Below are 22285 nucleotides of genomic sequence, written 5' to 3' on the forward strand. Positions count from 1 at the left end.
AATGAGTCCTGAAAAAGTTGTCGATGGCTCTGAACGCTTCGTTTTAGGGAGTTTTTTCTAACACTGGGTCCCTGTGACTTCTTTATATGGGTGTGCCCAGGTACGAGCTGTGTGGGACCAATCACAGCAGAGTAGGCGTGCCCGGAGGTGGGTCATGGTTGGAATAAATGAAAACAGCCCGTTTTGGAAAGCCAAAGAAATACAGCTGGAATAGGTGCAGATTCTGGAAGATCTAGGAAGCATTCTGTGCCTTTTAAAGGAGAGACAGACGGACTCAGGAGAAGTAAGAGATCTTTGATTCCCACTTTTAATCCAATGGTTTACTTATCAAATCTGACTCACAGCAGCAGTAGCAACAATCTGTACGTTAGCTTGAAATAGCTGTAAAACACCGCCATTTGCCACGCTGACTAAAAGTTGGTGCTATGGAATCCAATGTTTTTAAAGAGTTTATTTTGGCAAGCACCATTCGAAACAGCAAATGTGTCATGTGCTAATGGTATGTGATAAATAAAATTGTATACCCATGCAAAATTCCCTGTGAAATGTACATATAATGTATTTATTGCAGAAAAAGTATGTGTTTTTTAAAATCTCATTGACGTATATATTATGTTTTTTTTTTTTTTTAATGTTTTCTTTCATTAGACTTATTCGTTTTCTTTCAGTTTTCGGTCTATTGCCAGTATTGGTAAATTTGTTAAAATCAATAATTATACACAGGTGTCTGGAGATGATTGGCATGTAAAGAGTTACATGATTTCTTGTAAAATCATACATCCGTACAAAAATCAAAGTTGGAGTAAAAAAGAAAACTCGTAGAGATGCAAATCAAATGAGAAGATCAACAGATCGAATCGTCTCTGTGCATCCTGTTGTTGAACTGGAAAAAAATTCTCATCTTCCTGGATTAGGTTATAAAGCCTGTTTACGCCTCCTCCCTCCTTTCCTTCCTTCCTTGATGTCTTTTAAATGTGTTTTGTCCTTTTTTTTCCCATCGTTTCCTTCATTATTGAAAAGGAGCATCTGGCTTGCTTTAGTTGTAAGAATCAAGAGGAGAACTCCTGGCGAGTGTCTTGTTGTGTTGTTGATGCTCCGGGCATCGCTTTGCTTCCTCTGTGAGTCTTTTTTTCTATTTCATTTTTCATACTTCATATCAGGTCCCTCCACTCATTTACATCTGGATTTAAAAGGCGAGGTTCCTCCCACAGCGCACCCAGACTGTGCCTCATACGGTGGTGACCCTCATCACCACCTCCCGGTTGGCTGCGGCGCTGATCCGCGGGTCATTGGGCCGGAGTTGACTCAGGATGTGTAAGATGGTGTATCCACAGTGGTGGTTCAGAATAGTTCTCAGCCTCCTACCCTGGCGGCCCGCGCTGCCGCCGGCTAGCCCGTGGGGAGTACCGCGGGAGCCACGAGAACCTGCCTTGCCGCCCGAACTCACTGGGTCACCCAGGTCTTTAGATTTCTCATAGTTCAGAACTTTCCACTGCTGGTTGACAGCCTGCCATCTTTTAAAAATCCGATACACCGACGATCCCTCGTGAATGATGAGGCCTGTAGGAAGAAAAGAAGACAACAACAAGACAGTATTAACATCTGAATCATCACAGGCTGTGAGGATTTTTTATTTTTAATTTTTTTTTATGGCCAAGTGTTGCGGTGCCTGATGAGATTCAGTAGATGACACTGTGGTGCAGGAAATCTTCTACTCGAGCTTTCTTGTATTTATTCTGTATTGACCTGCAGAGACAATGACTGCCAGGTGTGTGAGTGACGGGAAGAAAAGCTCCGATTTCATTCATTCATTAGTTTTCTACCGCTTTTCCTCACGAGGGGGTGCTGGAGCCTATCCCAGCTGTACACCCTGGACTGGTGGCCAGCCTATCACAGGGGCACATATAGACAAACAACCATTCACACTCACATTCATACCTATGGACAATTTGGAGTCGCTAATTAACCTAGCATGTTTTTGGAATGTGGGAGGAAACCGGAGTAAGCTCTGACTTGTTTGGGAAATAGTTATACAGTATATATATGTGTGTGTGTGTGTGTATCGGTGATATAGGTATAGATGTATAGCTGCATGGTGGAGGAGTGGTTAGCACGCAGCTAGGACACCCGGGTTCGATTCTCCACTTGGGCATCTCTGTGTGGAGTTTGCATGTTCTCCACTTCTCAGGTTAATTGGCAACTCCAAATTGTTTATAGGTATGAATGTGAATCCCAGTGGTCTTTTTTGGCGAAAGGCGGGGCCCACCCTAGACTGGTAGGGTACAAACAACCATTCACACTCACATTCATACCTATGGACAATTAACATACATGTTTTAGGAATGTGGGAGAAAACCGGAGTACCTGGAGAAAAGCCACAAAAGCATGAGAACAGCAAACTCCACACATGCCCAAGCGGAGAATTGAACCCAGGACTTCCTGATCTCCTGACTGTGTGACATGCTAACCACTTGGCCAAATAACAAAAAATACATAAAATGTGACATGTTTTCATGAATTTTTGAAAAACTGTAATAGACTAGGGCGGCACGGCGGTTGAGTGGTTAGCACGCAGACCTCACAGCTAGGAGACCAGGGTTCAATTCCACCCTTTGTGTGGCGTTTGCATGTTCTCCCCGTGCATGCGTGGGTTTTCTCCAGGTACTCCGGTTTCCTCCCACATTCCAAAAACATGCTAGGTTAATTGGTGACTCCAAATTGTCCATAGGTATGAATGTGAGTGTGAATGGTTGTTTGTCTATATGTGCCCTGTGATTGGCTGGCCACCAGTCCAGGGTGTACCCCGCCTCTCGACTGAAGACAGCTGGGATAGGCTCCGGCACCCTTGCGACCCTTGTGAGGAAAAGCGGTAGAAAATGAATGAATGAATAGACGTGAGATTCAAACCCAAATTGGTGCGGGATGACTGTACTGTATATACATATACTGTATACTGTATATACATATACTGTATATGTATGTACTGTATGTACCATATTCTCTGATGCTTAAACGGTACAAATTACACAACACATTTTCATCTTTATTGTTTTAGATTTTTTTTTTTAAATATGGAAATTGATCCAAGGACCAGTTGCCCATGTCTGATGTAGCCGATCTAAGTGTTTCTTGTCAGCGGCATTGATCACAGGCAGGGTCTTTCATATGAATATGACAGTCACGGTGCACATATCTGACGCCATCTGTTCTCAGTGCTTCCAACTCACACAAGAACCAGATTGCTCGGAGATATGCATGCTCTGTGACGTCATCAGCTTTTGCTGTCTTTTAGTTTTGGTTGTCATCTCCTACCTGTGCGCCATCTGCTTCTCCCATTCAGCTTCCGTGTAATGTTGTGTGACCTCAACAGCCACCAGAATGTGAACTGAATACACGTAGCCAGCTATGTTTATGAATATATCTGCTAGTGCTGAGTGAATTGTGTGTTTGTGTTACCCTCGGTATTGCATAATACAGCCGCTAGAAGAACCTGTCACTTCATTAGGTACATCAGGACAATCTGGGGTGCATCAAAATCCGGTCATACTGTTTCTATTTTACTTTTACTTATCTACATGAAAGTCAAATTATTATGCTGTACAGCTACACCACTTCAAACCACAACCAAAATAATAAACACATCCTCTCTGCCTGTTGTTATTTATGTACAGCAGGGGTCTCAAACACGCGGGGCCCGCAGGACACTAGTTTGAGGCCCCCGCCTTGATATGAAAGTTTAATGTTAGTGCGGCCCGCGCAAGTTTGATATGGATGCTGTATGGTATCATATACCCAGAAAAAAATATTACATTTGATTAATGTTCATGTTAAAGGTTAAATAACTGTTAATAGTTATCCTCCCTATCCGTGTGGAAGTGGTAAGTTTTTGGGCTATTTAAGTTTAAAGGGAATAACTTGAAGGCTACCGTTTAGGTCGCTAGCTCTCTCGTTTGCGAGTTAGCATGTGTCTCAAGACCCTGCTGTTGCGCAATATGTTGTAAATAAAAAGAGTATAAATGTGACTATAGTCGTGTTTTGTCATGTCTACAGGGCTCTAATAATGCTTTGTTCATTTTAATCTGAAAAAAATCATTTGTCTACCCACCAACTATGTGTGGTTTCTTAAGTTTTTATTATTTGCCGTTTTATTATTATTATTATATTTATTTATTTATTACTGATTGATTGATTTTCTTTATTCTTTATTTGTTTATTTATTTTTCATCTTATTTTGTGCAGAAAAATAAAAATTAAGATATTTGAGAACAGTGGAATGTTTTATCAGAGCTTTTATTGTCGAAAATCGGAACCAAAGCACTGAAAAAGTTTGTATATTTTTCTGTTTTTAATAAATGCCTTTTTTTTTTTTTTTTGGAAAACCTGATGCGGCCCAGCCTTGCCCAGACCCTAGCTCCAGTGGCCCCCAGGTAAATTGAGCTTGAGACCCCTGATGTACGGGCAGTACATTCTCAATGCAAATAGCATAGTAGTGTCATAGTGTCCTTTACCGATGCAGACGATGTCCATGAAGCCATACATGCCATAGCAGATTTGGAAGAGCAGGTCCTGACGTTGCCACTTGGCCGACGGGCTGAGCGAGGACCAGATGAGCCAGGAGATGCTGGCAATGAGGAACAGAGAGCCCAGGATAATGGCCGCTATCTGCACCTTCTCTATCACTGTCAGAGAGATGGCCTGCCACTGGATGGGGGGAGGAAAGTGACAGGAGTGGAATGACTTTTCAGTTCCAGTGAGTGTAAGTCGAGTCAAAGTGTCTTCAACATTTTTTCCGATTAACATCACAGTACATCAGCACAGCAGCACATAGATTAGACTAATAGTCGACTAATATGGTGTCCGCTTTCAGACTTTGTGACCAAAAGGTTTGTTGATGAAGCTATACCTCCATGTGTTGTATTAATGTAAAGCGGTTATATTTATAAAAATGTATATTGTCACAAATTTGATTTTAAATTAAGCATTTTCCCACACTATTATTATTTTTTTTTTACAACAACATTTTTATTATACAGTATATGTTGTTTCATTGACATGGTCAGTGCTTTGTTCCTGGTTTCTTACGAGCACATATTTCCATGGCAACAGTGAGCTCCACCAATCAGAAAGGCTGCTGTGACACACATGCACACTTGATAGTGGGTAGCGTTGTCCTTAATAACAGACGTGTTTTTCTCCCACTGAAGGTTGTACTAAAGGTTAATATACAGCAGACGTGTGGATTCTTCTTAGCTCCCCTTGGAATAGATAGATAGATCGATCGATCGATGGGCAGATTGACAGACGGATAACTAGATAGATTTCTAAAAGGATAGATATATACATCCTCTTTTCATATTTTTGCTCATAGTTTTTTTTTACAGAAATAGGTAGAATATTTCAACAACCTATGGTACATAGGACCGTGCTGCACAATTTCTGCCTAGCAACAAGCGGCCATGCAAACATGTGACACAAACAAGGAAATCTATTGATCTACACCGCTGCCTACTTTGGAAGCAGACTCAAATGAATGCTCATTATATTAACAATTTCTACTTGTATTTATTGGTTATAGTAGTTATGGCCTTTATTACGACCCAATTTGCATGGCAAATGGTTGCAGACGTGTAAGTGTATAAAAATTGAGCAACGCCGCCGAAAAAGATTAGGTTTGCTGTCAGTACACCTGCTAGCTTTTCCGCATGCAGACTATAAAGGGATTCTAATGCTTGATGACTTATTGAGGTCTTCTGTCATGTTTTCTGTTTACTTTCTGCTCATATGTTGTGAGTTTGGCCCGGGATACGGTTAGGTCCAGAATAATTGGGAGAGTCATACAGTCCGGAGTCCACCAAATTCTGAGTTTCCTCGCCGGAGATGCTTTGCCGGACAGTCACTTGCTGCTTGTTTGTGGGTCATGCAGCTTTTATCTTCAGTAAGTGAAAAGCATGCCGTTGGAGGATATTTCATTTGTTTGTCTTAGAAAAGTCCATGCTTAAGGTCATTATGCCTCTGCTCTGTGAAGCGCCATCTGTTTTTTTTTAATCATTTATCTGAATGAGTCTAGAGTAGGGGTCACAAACCTGTGGTCCATGCATGTAACAGGTAAATTAATGCGCTACTACTAATATAGCGAATAATAAACAACTACAGTAACTAAACATGTCACTTTAGCAGCTTATTACAGGAATATATTGGGCTCCATTTTCATAGACCAGGTGTAGCGCAGCGCACCCACGCCTCCGTACCTCCCACCGTCACAAGTGGCAAAGAGGGAGGAGAGAAGGCTTCAGAGGGTTTAACACAGCCGAGTGTAATCTTAACCAATCAAATGAACGCCTCTCATTGCCTTTTAAATTCGCACCACTTCTGTTCCCGACAGTCCCATTAAACACAGCAGCAGGCTAATCCAGGCATCATGCTTGTGATCCACTTGCATTCCTGCTCTGTCATCACCAAATAGGAGAACCTTTGATAGCATATTCTCGGGATGTCCTCCTCATCCTCCTTGCATGTACTCCATTTTTTTCACATCATGTTAAGAATAAAGATCGTGACCGGCTCTACGCTAGGGCTACGCCGCCCAAAATAAATGGTTTGTCCCCCCGAAATAGACATTTTTGAAGTTAAAACTGACACACATGACAGCGCCACTCATCTCTCATCTCGGTGGCCGGCCTGCGTGTGTTTTCACAGCCCAGATGGCAAATGTATGCAAATGAGCAAAGACGCAGCAAAACAAAGATTAATATAACGTTGGTTGTCAAAATTTGGATGTAGGATATTTTATGACAAAGTGCAATCCGCTGTTAGTCCGTGAGATAAAAATGACGTGAGCTGCTACAATAATAATATTGCTAATATAGCTTGGTTAATATACAAGTCAGTTATGTAAACGGAACACTGTTAGTGTTTTTTTGTGAGGGCTTTATCGTCAAAATCGATATTTCCCATGATGCCCATTGCTAACTTACTAATATAAATTTGTTTTTTTTAATTTTCTCATGCTAGAATGCACAGAAAAGGGAAATAAATATGTGTTCATGTTTCACATAAGGATTGTGAATGATGGGCAAAATTCCCCCAAAAGTGCAGTTCCCCTTTAAACAATGATAAGCTTAGCTTCTACAGAGTATTCTTGATGTCTCTTGATGTTGCGGATTATCTGATCATCCACATTGGCTGTCTTACTGGGAGTAGAAGCACAACTTGAAGGCAAAGAAATGGAAATATTCTTCATCGGCCAAGTCAGGAAGCTAAATTCAAGCTAATCCAGAATGTTGTTTACTTATTTACAAAAGCAAAGGCAGTAAGAGCCACAAACAAGCAAAAGTGTAATTTCAAAATGATTTGCCATTTATGGACATTGTGAGAGTAAGGGAGACTTACCTGCAGTGGGTTTTTAGTGCTGATGGCCAAAACCTGGTACTTGAAGTAGCAGAGCTCACAGCTCCAGGAGCCCCTCTCGCTGATCCAACGGATTAGGCAGGGCTGATGGGTGCAGCGCACAGAACCATCACACCGACAGGGACTCAGCAGCTCGCCCTGCAGAATAAAAACACAAATACAGGAAGTCAGGAAAAACAATATTATGATTAGGGATGGCTGCACGGCGGGCGAGTGGTTAGTGCGCAGACCTCACAGCTAGGAGACCCAAGCTCAATCCCAATCAATGTGGAGTTTGCATGTTCTCCCCGTGCATGCGTGGGGTTTTCTCCGGGTACTCCGGTTTCCTCCCACATTCCAAAAACATGCTAGGTTAATTAGCGACTCCAAATTGTCCATAGGTATGAATGTGAGTGTGAATGGTTGTTTGTCTATATGTGCCCTGTGTACCCCGCCTCTCGCCCGAAGACAGCTGGGATAGGCTCCAGCACCCCCCCACTACCCTTGTGAGGATAAGCGGTAGAAAATGAGTGTTGAATTAGGGATGTCAACTGATCAAAATGTTTTAAATAAGTATATTTCACAGTTGCAATGGGTGATTAATCATGATTAATTCAACCATGTGATTAATTAATCATATTAATCACACAAAAGATGTGCGATTGTGATTAATTAATTTTGCTCGGTGATTAATTAATCATGATTAATCACCACCCTGGCAGCTCTGTGAAATATGCTATTTTTTATTATATTTTTATGAAAAGAAAGATAAATGACAGGACACAACTACAGTTTATATACATATTTATATCCATTAATATCTCCAAATGATCTGAACACGTAAACCAGTTTATTTTACTCATATCAGAACATCTGAATCACACGTTAACCTGCGTTATTATGAGCAATACGGAATGAACCTCGCGACTGACACTTACAGTGAGGAAGTGTCAATCCGCGGCTATAGAGAGACTATAGTGTTTGTGAGTCAGGGAAACATGTAAGGTGTTGGAATTGTACTGCTGTTGATGTGTTCAGGTACGTACGTGTATGGGGACGTAGAGAGAGGTGTGGCTCGCCATGATGCGTATGCGTTAATTACACTTAAGCGTTTAATTCATGAAAAAAAGTAATTTAAGAACAACTTAGGAAAAAACTATTTTCAAATTAATTGATCTAAATAAATTGAAGCGCATTCGTTGTATTTTGTTTTGTGGTCCTAATCGGTTGCAATGTCAATGCAATCTGCCTCGGGCCTTCAGAATCAGTAGCGCTGGCCCATGTCACATATACACTAGTAACTAATGAGGCCAATCAGAGCAGCTTTCCACAATGATGTCAACATTTTTTTCCATCCTCTGATTGGTCTGAAAGTCCTACTTCCTAACACTCAAAGTTACCAGTGCGCTTCAATGCATCATTACATGAACTGCAGCACTTGATTTATTTATTATTATTCATGCTTTTGCCACATACGTGATTCTGAATATTGATTCTTAATTACATGTATTTGAAGATGAAGGGTTAACTGGGGTGTCACTTTCTTAATAACGGTATTCATTAACAATTCTGTCATGCCATGCATTGTTATGTTATGTATTTGTGGATTATTAATGGTTTGTATAATCGCTGAGCTAGTGGTGATATTAAGAGGTGAATTAGGCTGCTGAAGTCCCCACTGAAGGCCCAAGTACCAAAATACTCAGCGTGACACTGCATGCAAGTATTATACGTGACAATATTTAACAGGAAATAGTAACCACTGTATTTTATGACTGAAGCTGTGCTTATCAAAGATAAACCGCGTACGGCAATCAGGAATCAACAGCAGCTCAGCTCCTTATGACTCAGAAATATATAATTTAAAACTAACATAAAATAATTGTATATTTTCGCCGCAGGGGGGTACACATGGAAGCCACATTTTTTTTTTTGCTCTGTCACTATTGGGATTTATTTTATATGTGACAAAACTTACGAGGTAAAAATAGTCCCCATGCTATCTGAAAGAAATCATAAGTTGACCAAAAATAAAAATGTCCTCCCTCAGTAATTTCACAGAGTGCCTGAGAGCAAATCTATGGAGCTGCAGCAAAACCTGAAGCCCGGTGGCCGTCTGTCAGGCCTTTTCAACATCACACATCTCTTTTGTCAGCTTCTCTGGCTCGCATTCTGGCCAGGGGTCTTGCATCACATGTAGGACATTTTTCGCACTTTCCCTAAAATGTGCAAGATCAATAGGATCAATGACTGCATGCATCTTGATGTAATCACCATGTTGAAACCACAATGAAACCACACAACTTTGGTGATATCAAGCAACCAGGGAGATAAGATTTCAAGCATCTACACCGACTGTGAGGAAAAGAAACATAGAAGAGGAATATTCTCACATAGTATGCATAGTCACACATGATTGCCAAACAACCTGCTTGTTTGCAGCACCACAGCAGTGAACCACTCTGCTGTAGGTTAATAACTCTGGCTCTCTGAATGCTGAGTGTTACATTTCTCCTAAGATGGAATCTTTCCTTTGACAGCACACTCCACTCACTGCCTCTTACATGTCAGGAGATCTGGCACTTCACACAAAACACATCAGCCGCCAATTTTCATCTTTTTACCTGACCCGTGCACAAATGCCCCAAAAGGCAAGACGTATAGTTTTTCATCATCATTTGTTAGTCATGGATTAGTGTACTTCAAACATGCATAACCAGGTTATGTTGATAAATATGACATGTTTACATTTACACAACTCACAATGACAGCTGATTTAATCCAAACCCTTCTTGGTGTCACAGCAATTACTAATAATTTGTTCACTTCCTGTGTTTAATATCATTGGTGGCACAGAGGAATTTCACTCATGTCTTCATTTACGTCAAGATAGATCCATTCCCTCCTCCCCACAAGTCAAATGGTTGTGAGTTCTGTTCATGTAATACTTCATGTCAGTACAGATAAAAGCAAATACTGAACTACACATTTTTAAAAAAAACTTTTGTTGGAGAAATTTTTTTTTCTCTTTTTGCTGTTTGAGTCATGTTGGAATAGTCTTGTCCGGCGCCATCTTGAAACATGAGACTTTCGGTCTATAGATATGAACTATATGCTTGGTTTTGATATTGTGCTTAACAGAAAATAAAGTAAATAAAAGTCTGTTAATGTAACATGAACTGGTGGTATATGCTAATGGGGCCCTTTTATGCTTTTTCCACTTTTCTGACCTATGAATGTAGTTAGAATGTTGTAATCTTAAGTGAAACGATGCTTAAGTTTCAGATAATGAGGTTTGCACATTTGGAAGTGAGCCCTGAAAGAAGTTTGGGATGGCTCAAAACGCTGGGTTTCAAAAGGCGTGGTAAAAGTTCCCCTTTGTGATGTCACAGAGGGGTGTACTTCCTTATATGGGCATGTCTTTAAGCAGATACGCGCTCTGCCCTCCCCCCCAAGCTCTGCTCCTCTATTTACTTGCTAGCAAAGCCACTTTGTTTACAATTCCTAAAGACGCCACCATCAGGCACAAGTGGTTGGAGTTCCTGATTCAATACCAGCAAAAGAAATGCATTTTAATCTGTCAAGGGCATTTCACACTGGACTATTTTGTGAACATGGGCCAGTATGCAGCTGGACTAGCAGACGTCACTTTGTTGTGTGGACTGAGCAAGCAGTAAGTAACAATTTATCAGTGTCCTAACTGTGTTTATTTTGTGTAAGTCATGGAGCAAAAGTGCTAGCATACAGGGAGCGGGGTTGCTAATAGCCGTTTCCCACCACAATTAGCGGCCACATTCGGTTACGATGCTGTAGAAAACCTAAACACTAAAATGCTAAAGCTACTTACCATTTTGAGACGTCTTGAAGTAAGCTCTTTTTGAATTCGATTCCGGATCCAACACACATTGCTGCATGCTAAAAGCCGACATTTTAAAAAGATAAATCGCTGTTTATTATGAACTCCTATACCGTTTAGTGACAGAAACCGGAAGTGTTTGTATGGACGCGGGAGTGTGACCAACCACAGCGCAGTGGGCGTGTCTGGAGGCGGGCCGTGTTTGGAATACATTAAAACAGTGGCGCAGGAGTGCTAGGATTGGCTGATACTGTCACATAGACCTAGAGCGCCCTCCTGTGGATGTCATTGGGAAAAACATACACTACATAAGTCGCTCCAGAGTATAAGTTGTAGGACCAGCCAAAGCGTGAAAAAAAGTAATTACATGTCAATCAATGTACCCAAAATTCACAAATAATGACACCAACTATAAATATATACAGATATATACAGATAACCAAATACCTCACGGAGATTCTAACACAAAATAATTGCTAGTTTTTATATCATCTTGGGAAATTACTGAAAACATGAAATTGAATCTATCTAGAGAGATTGTGTTATCTTAGAATAACAACTCAACAAGTACCTCAACATAATGGAAACAATAGAAAGTTAGTAAAAGTAAAACTTGTCTAATGTTTAGTTTAATCTCTAATGTGTTGATTCGCCTAAAAATACGCCGCACTGACACACACACATTTCTTCATACAGTAATTGTCACACCCATCTGGCTCGTTTGACCTTCCCACTTATAATGAAAGGCCTCAAGTGTCCTGATGTATAAAAGCGCCGGTAGACGAGCCGCATGGCACTAATAAACATAAAAATAACTTGCCTGCTGACATTAGGAAGAGAAAAACGGTCAGAGGAACACGAGGATTAAATAAAAACAAAATGAAAGTAAACATTTCCAAAATGGCCACACGATGGATGAGTGGTTTGCATGTTGGCCACACAGTTCGAACCCGGGTTCGATTCTCTATCTCTGTGTAGAGTTTACATGTTCTCCCCGTGCATGCGTGGGTTTTCCCCGGGTGCTCCGGTTTCCTCCCACATTCCAAAAACATGCTAGGTTAATTAGCGACTCCAAATTGTCCATAGGTATGAATGTGAGTGTGAATGGTTGTTTGTCTATATGTGGCCTGTGATTGGCTGGAGAACAGTCCAGGGTGTATCCCGCCTCTCGCTCGAAGTCAACTAGTTTTCGGACAATATTGCAAGTCACGAAATCCCAAAGCGCCCAAACAAAGCACCCTACACATTGCTAACTCACTGTCCTTGCATTTGTATTCAGTCTGACTGCAAAACAATCCACCACGGGGCCAAAGGATTACTGGAAAATACACATCAACAATAAATTCCACTCATTTGTCATTTATAATTATTTCACAATTCCACATGTAAAACGAGGGGCGTTCGATCCAATATTTACATTGGATATCGGTCCGATAATAACAAAAATATGAGTATCTGATTATGAACAAAGGAATCGGTGCCTGCTGAGTTCACCCCCAAGTACCCCTCCACACTTCCTATGCTGCCTTAATCCTCTTGGGCGTGGAATTCACTAGCGTTGGTACAGGTTGTTATTGGAATCATGCTTCCACTCCTCCATGATGAAATCACTGGTGGAGATGATCCATGTTGGAGACCTTGTGGTCTTTTACCTTCTGTTTGGTGATCAATTGGGTTCAGGCTTGGAGAAGACACACATGGCCACTCCATCACCTTCATCTTCCTCGGCAAGGAACTTGTAGGTGTGATCTTGGACGTGTGTTTGGGTTCCTTATCAGCATGCTATACAAGCTGTACACTGACTACTCTAAGTTTCCTTTCTGTAGTATTATCCCTTGAGAAGATACACAGTAAACAGTGGAATAAAAGACTTTATGCTGCATACTGTATATACTGTATATATATACTGTATATATGATTTCATTGATCTTCGTTGTAGAAACAAAATCATTGAAAGTCTTCCTTCTGCACGTTTGCTCATTTGGGAGTCAATATGCAGAGGAAAGGTTGCGATATAAAGGTCAAGTCTGTCCTCACGCTCATAAAAATAAGCCTTCTTTTTTAATGCAGAATAATTTGCTGTAACAGATGGGCATGTAGCAAACACAACTCCAAAAGGCGTAAAAAGCTGTGGATTAATATTAACTCAACGCAGGTGCAGGATGGACGGCTACGCACCAAACACCACCGTCATCCAAACAACGCAGCATGTTCCCCAACATGGCTCCAAATGTTTCATAGTTGTGGAGAAAGAGCGGAGCTCCGCGCCTGCACATTTTGGTGACAGAGATAATAACTATCACCACGTTCTGTCAGTCCCATTTGCCGCCTGGACCGGCTACGCCCCCGGGGCGTTATTTTAGGTTAACAAGACCTTTCTGAATGTATCAAGAGTGAGTCATAACTTTCATTGGTCTCTGGGAAATAAGGAAGGGAGTTGACTGATGCGATTGTTAACCCTCCCACCCACCTTCAGCCTTAGCTCAGACCGAGCAAATAGCCTGAAAACAACAGCTGGGGAAAAAATTCAGTGTTGTGATAAAAATCTATATGTGATTTCAGCCATCTGCTACTTGGTATGTTACATTAAAAAAAAATATATATACAGTATTATAAAGAGGAAAATGTGCCGAAAGCATTCCATTTGTAAGATGGAACCTTGGTTTTCATACGTCTTGCTCATACGTCTCAGTTATCATACGTCAAAAAGTGCACCTAAAAGAGTTGGGACACTATAGACAGATTCTGGCCATGGAATCCTCATGACACCAAAAAAACATGGTAGTGGTAGTCTCAAATCGGGAAAAAAAAGTATATATACATATATTATAAAGAGGAAAATGTGCCGAAAGCATTCCATATGTAAGATTTTCTTCATGTTTACATTGGAACCATGGTTTTCATACGTCTTGCTTTTCCAACAGTGTCTTAGTTATCATACGTCAAAAAGTGCACCTAAAAACTAGTTAGTAGAACAGCATTTGCATGTTGGTGATTCAATCTCTGTGAATTATGGGTTAGTACCCATTTTAGAGTTGGGACACTATAGACAGATTCTGGCCATGGACTCCTCATGACACCAAAAAACATGGTGTGGTAGTCTCAAATCGGAAAAAAATATATACAGTATTATAAAGTAAAGAAAATGTGTCGAAAGCATTCCATATGTAAGATTTTCTTTATGTTTACATTGGAACCTTGGTTTTCATACGTCTTGCTCATACGTCTCAGTTATCATACGTCAAAAAGTGCACCTAAAAAACTAGTTAGGAGAACAGCATTTGCATGTTGGTGATTCAATCTCTGTGAATAATGGTTAGTACCCATTTTAGAGTTGGGACACTATAGACAGATTCTGGCCATGGAATCCTCATGACACAAAAAAAACATGGTAGTGGTAGTCTCAAATCGGAAAAAAAAGTATATATACATATATAATAAAGAGGAAAATGTGTCAAAAGCATTCCATTTGTAAGATTTTCTTTATGTTTACATTGGAACCTTGGTTTTCATACGTCTTGCTTTTCCAACAGTGTCTCAGTTATCATATGTCAAAAAAAGTGCACCTAACAAACTAGTCAGCAGAATTTAGTGCCCAAATACAGCATCCGCATGTTGGTGACTCAATCTCTGTGAATAATGGTTAATACCTATTTTAGAGTTGGTACACTATAGACAGATTCTGGCCATGGAATCCTCATGACACCAAAAAAACATGGTACATGATGATGATTGTTAACCCCCCCACTCACCTTCAGCCTTAGCTCAGCCCAAGCAAATAGACTGAAAACAACAAAAGGGAAAAAAGCATTGCTTATGTAAGGTTTCATTTTGTTATTTTTATCATACGTCAAAAGTTCACCTAACAAACTAGTCCGCAGAATTGAGTGCCCAAACAAAGCATTGGTGACTCAATCCAGAGTTGGGACACTATAGACAGATTCATTCATTCATTCATTCATTCATTTTCTATCGCTTTTCCTCACGAGGGTTGCAGGGGGTGCTGGAGCCTATCCCAGCTGTCTTTGGGCGAGAGGCGGGGTACACCCTGGACTGGTCGCCAGCCAATCACAGGGCACTATAGACAGATTCTGGCCAGGGAATCCTCATGACACCAAAACACATGGTTGAGACATAGTTATCTTGTTTTTTTGGATCGGATTCATGATGAAAACCGAGGTTCTACTGTACTATTAATATCATTTCCTTGTATAACATATTTTTGTACAGTACTTACATGCCATTTCATCATTACAAACATGTTATAGTATTTAAAAGGGATACTAAAAGCTCTTTATGCTATTTCCACAATTTATTATAAGGAAAAGTAATTTTCTTCTGGAATAGATGTTTGACTTACAAGGTTCCAATGTAATTCCAGTACCTAGTGGACAGGATTTTATCTACCCTTTGACACCCCCCCCCTGTGGTGCTATGCTCAAGTGCTATTATGCAAAACGAGAACAAATAAAACTGTGACCTGCGCCGTGACGACTTGACTATAAATCCATCGTAGCTCAGTAGGATCCAGTCAAAGCACGAGGTTACATCATTATTGTAACCTTCTATTACATATCTGAAGAGTCCTCGTGACCTCCTTGTGGGAAGTGGTACTTCAGGCCAAAAGGGCAGGCGGGCGCCTCATCCCCATCTCTCTTCCATGAGTACGCGTCCCAACGTGAGACGTCGGCACACTTTTGACAGGCAGCGAGAACGTTGACACGGCCCACAGTGGGAAGGGATTGAGCCTGCAGGTAACTGACACTGGAGCCCCCCTGGTGTGACCTCTTAAATTATGAAATGACAATAAGAGTGGTTAGCGGGCAGACCTCACAGCTAAGAGACCAGGGTTCAATTCCACCCTCGGCCATCTCTGTGTGGAGTTTGCATGTTCTTCCCGGGTTTTCTGCGGGTACTCCGGTTTCCTCCCACATTCCAAAAACATGCTAGGTTAATTGGCGACTCCAAATTGTCCATAGGTATGAATGTGAGTGTGAATGGTTGTTTGTCTATATGTGCCCTGTGATTGGCTGGCCACCAGTCCAGGGTGTACCCCGCCTCTCGCCCGAAGACAGCTGGGATAGGCTCCACCCCCCCCCCCCGCGACCCTCGTGAAGATAAGCGGTAGAAAATGAATGAATGAATGGATGATCCCCCAGGTTTGCACGATGACCTAGTGGTTAGCACGCAGGCCTCACTGCTAAGAAACCCGAGTTCAATTCCATCTCTGTGTGGAGTTTGCATGTTCTCCCCGTGCATGCGTGGGTTTTCTCCGGGTACTCCGGTTTCCTTCCCACATTCCAAAAACATGCTAGGTTAATTAGCGACTACAAATTGTCCATAGGTATGAATGTGAGTGTGAATGGTTGTTTGTCTATATGTGCCCTGTGATTGGCTGGCCACCAGTCCAGGGTGTACTGTCTCGCCTGAAGACAGCTGGGATAGGCTCCAGCACCCTCCCCCGCGACCCTTGTGAGGAAAAAGCAGTAGAAAATGAATGAATGAATAAAATGGCAAACATGTGCTGCCGGGCCGCACCGGGATATTACGCTTATATCCGCGTATGAGCGATACTAGCATAGCGGTATAGTCTTTGTCTGTAGCTAAAAAGCAAGCAGCCCAGGGCCACATTGCACGATGACTCACCTTGGCCAAAAATATATCCCCCCCACCTTACTTTTTAAAGACAATTGAGAGGGCAAGAGTGGGTGCCTCTTATCCAAACGTGTCGTCCAAACGACATTTACTACGTCTCACAATAGAAACTCCGAGGCAGATGTCATAAATTAGCAAATGGGCTGCAATAACGCGTGTCTCGGAGAAGTGACTCAATGGTAATGTCCATCTGTGCTCCTACAGGATGTACAGCATTTCTAATGATCAGGGCTTCCTTGATCTGCTCAGCATGAGGCAGCAGAGGTTGTTTTTTTTTAGCACATCTGGTTGGACAAAGGCCAAAACATGTGTACTTCTTACACTTTTTTGTTTTGAGTCTGGATTAAAAAAACAAAACAAAGCAATGAGCACAGTTTTTGTGATGACAGTCAATAGCGGCGACACATGTGGACCGATTGGGTCCGATTGTTCAATGATTGTGACTCATGCATATCCAGTCCCTTTCAGTCTATTTGTCATCCCTCAGACCTTATTGGCTAACTTTCTTTGTTGCTATGCTGGCGGGATTTCACATGTGTGGGAACTAGTGAAAACAACAATGAGGTGTTGACACAAAGGAGGCTTCAATGTAGATGCCTGTAGTAAGTCATGTGACCGCAGGAACAATAAAAGTAATACAACAACCCCCCCCCCCCACACACACACACACTTTTGCATAAATGAAGTGAATCAATATGTTGAGATGATTCCACCGCACCTGCTCAGGGCCCTGGAAGCAGATCCGGCACTGTGGGGTTCGCAGGCTGCTGGCCGTGCTGGCCAGGGACACTGCGTCCAGGCCCACTTGGAGCTTGGGCTCCTTGTCCTCGAAGGCCAGGCTCCGGGGCCGCGGGTCGCTGCCGTAGTACTCCTCGTCGTCGTCCCGGGAATGGCAGTCCACGAAAGGGGGCCAGCCGCAGCCGCCCATCCCTAAACCTCGCATGGCTGTGGAACGTCTCTCCGGGTCGGACTGTCTCGATTCGGATCGCATAAACACCAGCACTTTCAGTTCGTTGAAAAACATGCGGATCCGATACTTGAACATGTTTGGTTGGCTACATATAGACGGGAACTAATTGAATATTTGTGTTCCTTCTTATGTCCACACGGCCAATTATTAATTACATAGGACCTAATCATCCACTGTTTGTGTCAAAAACGATACGGATGAAAGACCCCCCTCCTTGTATTCATTCCTCAAGCCAACGAATAGTCAATAGATAATATTATTCGTGTTCGGCTCGGTCCATTCTGCCGTGCTGCTGCTAAAAAAGACAGCTTTTCTTCATTTGCATTGTTTGGCTGGCAGCATAAAAGAAAGAAGAACCTACATGTTTTGCTACCCATAGCAGAAGACCGCGAGGGGACGAGAGAGCAAAGCCGAGGCGGGGGACTCAAGACGGGCTGACATGCCATCCACACACTCACATCTGGGACTCTTCGCAACAATCATAATCCATAAAAAAATACAAAAAAAAACAAAGTGTAAGATTGCTTTAGGTGTGTTTAGAAAGGCTTTGTCTAAGCGTCAGACCATGTCGTCCAAAGAATCCAGTGCCGTTGGCCAAAAACAATCATTTGCATTTTTCAGCAGCCAAGCGGGACACAAAAACAACCGAATACTCCGAGTCTGCCATCCCCGCCATCAAAAAGGTGGAAGGCGGAAGAATGGATAAAAAAAAAAAAAGGCACCCAGCGATTTGATTTTTTTTGTTCAAGTCAGAGTCCAAATAAAAATGGAAATATGTCTCTGCATCCGACAGCAATAAAACACCAACGATGGCATCGATTATCGGACCACGTAGATCCTCATCATCTTCTGCTGCTGCTGCTTCTTGCTCGGAACCCCCCCTCCTCGAAATGGTCGGCTTGTGCAGCTACTTCCGGAACAACGGAGCTGCCATCCTGTAAGAAAGAAGCTTATTTTTTTCCCGTGGAGTGCCGAGGTGAAAAGCCTCGCCGACTGATCCGGGACGAAGCTGGGGGCCGTTGGCTTGTTGACCATGCGCTGTCCGCGGTGCTGATCGCCCCTCTGCTGACGTGGCTGACGTGCATGAGGGAACCGGATGCCCGCCAATTACAAAACAGGGCCTGGCTTCCTTCCTCTTTTCTCTGATGTGGGTCACAGCTCTTAGGGTCCTTGAAGCTGTGCCATACACAAGTGTGTTTCAATATTTTTTTTATTATAAATATTTTTTATTATAAATATTTTGTTATTGTAAATAAAAGCAAAGTATTAGATCGGATGGCAAATATTTAGACTTGTATTGGCCGCGTTGAGTTAATAAAATAGAACATATATTTAACACACACACAGATACACACACTATTTTATGCTTATATTTTTTCTTGAATTATATGTCTAATTTTTGTTTTATACTATCAGCTGTATGTTCTTTTTTCACTTTAAACATCAGACCACATCAAACTCATTCATTTTCTACCGCTTTTCCACACGAGGGTCATGGGGGGGTGCTGGAGCCTATCCCAGCTGTCTTTGGGCGAGGGGCGGGGTACACCCTGTACACCCTGGTGGCCAGCCAATCACAGGGCACATATAGACAAACAACCATTCACACTCACATTCATACCTATGGACAATTTGGAGTCGCTAATTAACCTAGCATGTTTTTGGAATGTGGGAGGAAATGGGAGTACCCGGAGAAAACCCACGCATGCACGGGGAGAACATGCAAACTCCACACAGAGATGGCCGAAGGTGGAATTGAACCCTGGTCTCCTCGCTGTGAGGTCTGTGCCCTAACCACTAGACCGCCGTGCCACTCACCACATCAAACTATGTCACTTCATTTTACAGTTTGGTTTTTTTTACTAAATAAGACATCAAACTTGCAAGTCATGTTGCCAGCTTGTATGTTAAAAATTTGAAATACTTGTGGGCCGGATTCAAACATTTGGTGGGCCGCATGTGGCCCCCGGGTCGTAGTTTCCCCACCCCTTGCCATAGATTCACTACATACAGTGTGAAATATTTCAAACAATGTATTTCTTCATTTCTTAACATTTTTCATGGTTATGGCTTACAGACCCCCAATTGAGTATCTTATACACTTTGTCAAAAAAGTTCAATATTGTAAACTACCAGTCAAAAGAGCAACAAACTTCCTCAGTAGTTAATTGGTCTGTTAGTCTGAATTGAATAACTTTTGCATGATATTCAAATGTATTGAGATGCATCTGTATATCCTAAAAATGGTAATGGTAATGGTAATGGTGATGGTAATGGTGATGGTAATGGTGATGGTAATGGTAATGGTTTTATTTCATTTGAACATGCATCAGATTACAATTGAATGCATCCCATAATCAGTTCCCAGTTCCACATGTCCAAAAGGAGTAGGAAGAAGCAAAGCTTATTAAATCCTACCCCTCCATCTGGTACTTTTACAATCACTAACTGTTACATTTGTTCACTTCCTGCTTTCCATAATACAGTTTAAGGTTTTTTTTTTTTTTAATAATGCATATGACCATCCAATGGTAGTAATAATTCATTCAACTGAATGTGAAGCGTAATACTGCATCATCATTGGCATGTGTGTTTGTTGTTGTCTTTTGTATTTATGCACCTTCCAAAGATACAGTGACGTCATTCCGCTAAGAATTGTGCAGCTACAGTGAATTCCATGCAATAGGGGGAGAAAGTGTCGGCGTGTCATTTATCAGGCTGGCGAGACAAGTTAATTAGGAAATCATCAGAGGCACGAGTGCAGAGGTCACTTTAATCTGCAGTTTACAAAGAAGAGGCTGCCACACCGCCTCTTGAACATTGAAAATACCCTACACATTGATCATGATGGATTTTTCACACTCAGCTAGTTGCAAATATGGACAAAACCTTTCAATGCCACGTGCATTTTTTTTCATGAAGGCAGATAAAGCTATAGTGTAGACAGAGACAGATGACACGGGTATACTGTAGCTTCAGTGAGGACACAAAGATAAATGTTACATTCAAGAACATCATATTTACATTCGCGCACAGATATTAACATATACAATATATTTCACAAGGGTTGTCGGTATGCTGGAGCCTATCCCAGCTGTCTTTGGGCAAGAGGCGGGTTCCAGCACGGACCCGTCAGACGAGAGCTGTCCTACCTAGTAAGTAAGCATGACCTGATGAAGACCAGAACAATGCAGTTGCAACCGATATACAACAAACTGGATGAATGTTTTTTAAGAAATATATTCATGAATAAATCATGCAGGTTTGTGGTTGAATACGGCCTATTTCTAGTCCAAAAATTTGCATATTTATGTTAATATTCACACATTTATTTTGCCCAAATTAAACATTTTCAAGCATGCAGATGACTAAATTAAGTCAAATACAAATATAAGGCATTCAGAAGATGCATTAAAAAACGTGATGTGATGCCATACTCATTCATTTATTTTCTGCCAGGGTGGCGGGGGGTGCTGGAGCCTATCCCAGCTGTCTTCGGGCGAGAGGCGGGGTCCAGCCAATCACAGGACACATATAGACAAACAACCATTCACACTCACATTCATACCTATGGACAATTTGGAGTCACAAAGGTGATTAATCATGATTAGTTAATTTAAAAACTGTGATTAATCTGATAAAATTTTTTTACATCTTTTGACAGCCCAATTAACCTAGCATGTTTTTGGAATGTGGGAGGAAACCGGAGTACCCGGAAAAAAACCCACGCATGCACGGGGAGAACATGCAAACTCCACACAGAGATGGCCGAGGGTGGAATTGAACTCGGGAGAATATATTTAAATACAATATATATATATATATATATTTACTTTGTGCCGTCTCTCTGCTGTGCAAGCAGCATTCCTGCTCTGTTTCATTATTGATAGGCTATATTGACCTGTTTGTCTCTTCTCACTGAAGAGAATGATTTGCCTTCCTGTTTGTCCTCGCTTTGCTGTGAGAAGAATCTGGCTCTATAACCAAAAAAAAAAAAAAAAGCACACTGCATTGATTCTCTGTGATGCAAACCCCCCCCATGCTCGGGTGTACTGCAACATGATTGCATCACCCGTCTTGTGTCGTTTGCACATATGACATTAATACTCAGCCTCTGGTTTTGTGGTAATAAAGTCAGATGAGAGTAGTACACATTTCATGAAAATATATTTTTTTTCAGCGCTTTGGTTCCGATTTTCTACAATAAAAGCTCTGATAAAACATTCCACTGTTCTCAAATATCTTAATTTTTATTTTTCTACACAAAATAAGATGAAAAATAAATAAACAAATTAAGAATAAAGAAAATCAATCAATCAGTAATAAATAAATAAATATAATAATAATAATAAAAACTTAAGAAAGCACATATAGTTGGTGGGTAGACAAATTATTTTTTTCAGATTAAAATGAACAAA

General features: G+C 41.5%; 1 protein-coding gene across 1 annotated transcript; it reads right to left on the reverse strand.

Moving 5' to 3' along the window:
• Nucleotides 1-284: 284 nt before the first annotated feature.
• marchf9 (membrane-associated ring finger (C3HC4) 9) lies at nucleotides 285-18873 on the reverse strand. Its single transcript, XM_058052203.2, has 4 exons — nucleotides 17616-18873; nucleotides 7390-7545; nucleotides 4509-4701; nucleotides 285-1560 (listed from the first exon to the last, which is right to left on the reverse strand). The coding sequence occupies exons 1-4, from the start codon at nucleotides 17940-17942 to the stop codon at nucleotides 1229-1231; spliced, it is 1008 nt and encodes a 335-aa protein (XP_057908186.1). The 5' UTR covers nucleotides 17943-18873; the 3' UTR covers nucleotides 285-1228.
• Between the last annotated feature and the right edge of the window lie 3412 nt (nucleotides 18874-22285).

This window comes from Doryrhamphus excisus, linkage group LG15 (assembly GCF_037039965.1).
Source record: "Doryrhamphus excisus strain RoL-2023G ecotype Guam linkage group LG15, RoL_Dexc_Guam_v1.1, whole genome shotgun sequence".
Taxonomy (NCBI): Eukaryota; Metazoa; Chordata; class Actinopteri; order Syngnathiformes; family Syngnathidae; genus Doryrhamphus; species Doryrhamphus excisus.